Here is a 3,101-nt window from a genome sequence, read left to right on the forward strand (position 1 = left end):
AGAATGGATCCTCGGCAGCCGCCGCCTCCTCCGCTTCACCGCCGCCATCCACAACATCGGCCGCGTGGACTTCCGCCCGGACGCCCCCAAGGCGGCCTGGATCTGGCACAGCTGCCACCGGCACTACCACAGCATGGAGGTCTTCGCCCACTTTGACCTCTTCAGCCTGGGCACCGGAGAGAGGGTGGCAGAGGGGCACAAGGCCAGCTTCTGCCTGGAAGATAATCTCTGCAAGGAGGACGCCAGCAAACGGTTCGTCTGCGCCAACTACGGCGACCAGGGCATCAGCGTCGGCTGTGGTGAGTTTTTGGGGAGGTTGGTTTTAGAAAACAGAATCTAACGACTTCTCTTGTAGTGGACATTTACAAGTACGACCTCGACTGCCAGTGGATCGACATCACCGACATCAGCCCGGGCGCCTACCGCCTGCAGGTGCGCATCAACCCCGAGCAGAAGGTGCCGGAGGCGAACTTCCGCAACAATGTCGTCAGCTGTCACTTCCTCTACACGCCCATCGGCGGCCTGGTCACCAACTGTACGCTAGGAGGAGGAGGAGATTAGAGAAGAAGATCAAAACTCAAAATAAAACTCCTGATCTCCTCCTTAACTAAAAGATCAAAGATTAAAAGCGCAGTCACTAGATGGGGCAAACGGTGTGTCGAAAATCGAAAAGAAGTTCTCTCGGCTTCGAGTCATCAAATCATCAACTCAATTGAGTGCCTCTCTCCTTTCTACCTAAAGTTAATGACACTTTTATGTAAATGTAATAAACGACAGTGAGGATGATGATGGTGATAGTAGTAGCTTTAATAAAAGGAACTTTTTCATCATCAAAATCTGTCAATTTCTCAGAGTGCTCTACTACTACCTCAATTTGCATAAGCTTGACACTAGATCAGATAATCAGTCAGTCAGTCAAACAGTCAGTTCTGAAAAGTCTTTTCAAAAAGCACAAATCAAATCAAAATCGTAAAGTGTATTGACAAAAACTGTCCACTGATTCAAAAGATACAAAATAAATTCTGCACAACAGTTTTTGAAGAGGAGAAGAAGAGGGAACCTAATGATTCTTGAGCTGCTGCTTCTACAGCAAATTAAACATTCCAACGCTGGCATTCATTGTCAATTCAATTGAACTGGCACTGGGCAACCAGAATTGAACACACAATTGAACAGCAGCAAAATTTAAACTTCAAAACTTTTGCCACAAAAGGAAAAGTGTGAACCATTTATATTGTCAGCAGCAGTGACAGTATAAACTGCATTCAGCAGCTCATTACAAAGTCAGTTGTTGTTAATGGAGGCAATAATAACGGCAGGCCAATTTGGTAGCTGCATCATCAGGCTTTAATAAATAAATTAACAGCAAAAACTGTCTTGGTTTTTAATTTAAAGAAGGCACAGAGATTGCTCTGTGGTGATCTGCTTTTGTTGTGCACCACACAATCCCTCTCCCAAAAAAAGAATATAATTCAGCACTTTATTCTTCAGTAGCCCTAAGAGAACTCTCTTCATCTTTTATTGCCCTTCTAGTGATTGCTCCTCACTAGTGAAAATAAACATTGCAAAGAGTTCAATCAGTAGCATTGTGTGGTGACTGACTGACTGAATGTGTGGTGCAAGTCAATATGGAATAAAATGAGAGAGAGAGAGAGAGAGAGAGAATGCCTTCTACAGAATAATATAAAACACTAAAGAATTCATCCATTCTTCAGCAGCAGCAACAGCAGTCATTTGTCTGTCCACACTCGGACAACACACACTCGGACAATAAACCGAGTGCAAAAAAGCAAAAGTGCGCCACCAAGAATTGGTCACCACAATATAATTCTGCTGCTGCTGCTGCTCAATTCTCTTTTTGTTGAGGTCGTCGGACAGCTCGTCGCCAAACGACTGCCAATCGCGCCCAGTACAAACAGTGCATAATAATAAAGAAGAATGCAGTCAAACAGAGAAGGAGAGAGAGAGAGAGAGAGAGAGAGAGAGAGAGAGAGAGAGAGAGAGATAGAGAGAATAGCAGAATGCAGTCAGGAAACGAGAGACGTAAAAGAGTGGCGGTAATAGGAATTCTGCTGCGGCTGCTGCCGCTCGACCCTGGTTGAAGCAGCAGCAGCAGAATTGGGCCTGCAGAATTGTGCCGATGTGCAATTCAAAGTGGCCGCCGCCGCCGTTGTCGTTTGACTACTGCAAACAGCCGCCGGCAATCAACGGCAGCAGCAGCAAATCGGCGGCAATTGCCAGTTCAAAGTGAAGTGAAAAAGTGACGGGCGCAGCGCCGAGTTGCTCGAATCTGGTGCTCGATCTCTCGTGTGTGCCACTGCAATTACTATTGCTACACTCGAAAAGCGGCACTTCATTCGATTGAGAGGAAGAAGAAGAAGGCGCATCAATTGATGAGTACGAAAAAGGTATTCCAAGAATAGAGAGGGAAAGAATGGAGAATGGAACAGCAACAACAACAGCAGCAGCAAAAGTATAAACACAGCAGTGTGCAGCTCTTCGGCAGCAAAAATACTCAACAGAAAAAGAAGACAAAAGAAAGAAGCTCTCGTGCGGTACGGTTCCCTCTCTCTCTCTTCCCTTCAATCGAATTGACCGTAGATATCATCTGAAGAGAGGGAGAGAGAGACAGAAAGAGACTGCCTATTATGGTCGGAAATAAAAGGTAAAAGACCGACCGACCAATGGTCAAAGCGACGGCTTCAGAGAAAGAGAGAAAAAGATTAAAGAATCGATTCGGCAAAAGAAAGAAAGAATTGAAGGTGGTGATGGTGGTGATGGTAGTGAACAGATAGTAGTCCACAAGGCAGAGCACACCGACGGACATTGTCTGCGCCAGCAGACCTAGCCGCNTCGTTCTTCCCCTTCTTTCAGCATTGACAATGGCCACCTCTGCTGACAAAGCAGAGTGCCGCGCAGACAACAACAACAAGCAAGTCAGTGCGAGCACTGTGCGGACAATGCCAGAGTTGAATGGCAGAGAATGCGCTCATATTGATTCGCTGGGGATACCTCCTCTCATCGGTGTGCAATGGACAATGGACATCGACGGCGGCAGCAGCAGCAGCACTCGCCTCACTGCTCCTTTTTTAGTCGGTTCT

At 46.5% G+C, this 3,101-nt stretch overlaps 1 protein-coding gene across 1 annotated transcript; it reads left to right on the forward strand.

Annotated features, from left to right (window-relative positions):
* Positions 1–25: 25 nt before the first annotated feature.
* Positions 26–535, forward strand: LOC108354192 (lysyl oxidase homolog 2-like; the record flags this gene model as incomplete). Its single annotated transcript, XM_017605383.1, has 2 exons — positions 26–299; positions 356–535. Coding segments are annotated over 2 exons (454 nt in total), but the record flags the coding sequence as incomplete, so codon positions are not given.
* Between the last annotated feature and the right edge of the window lie 2,566 nt (positions 536–3,101).

The sequence above is a fragment of the Rhagoletis zephyria genome, unplaced genomic scaffold (genome assembly GCF_001687245.7).
Source record: "Rhagoletis zephyria isolate East Lansing unplaced genomic scaffold, Rhagoletis_zephyria_1.1 Rzeph_scaffold_33984, whole genome shotgun sequence".
In the NCBI taxonomy this organism is placed as follows: domain Eukaryota; kingdom Metazoa; phylum Arthropoda; class Insecta; order Diptera; family Tephritidae; genus Rhagoletis; species Rhagoletis zephyria.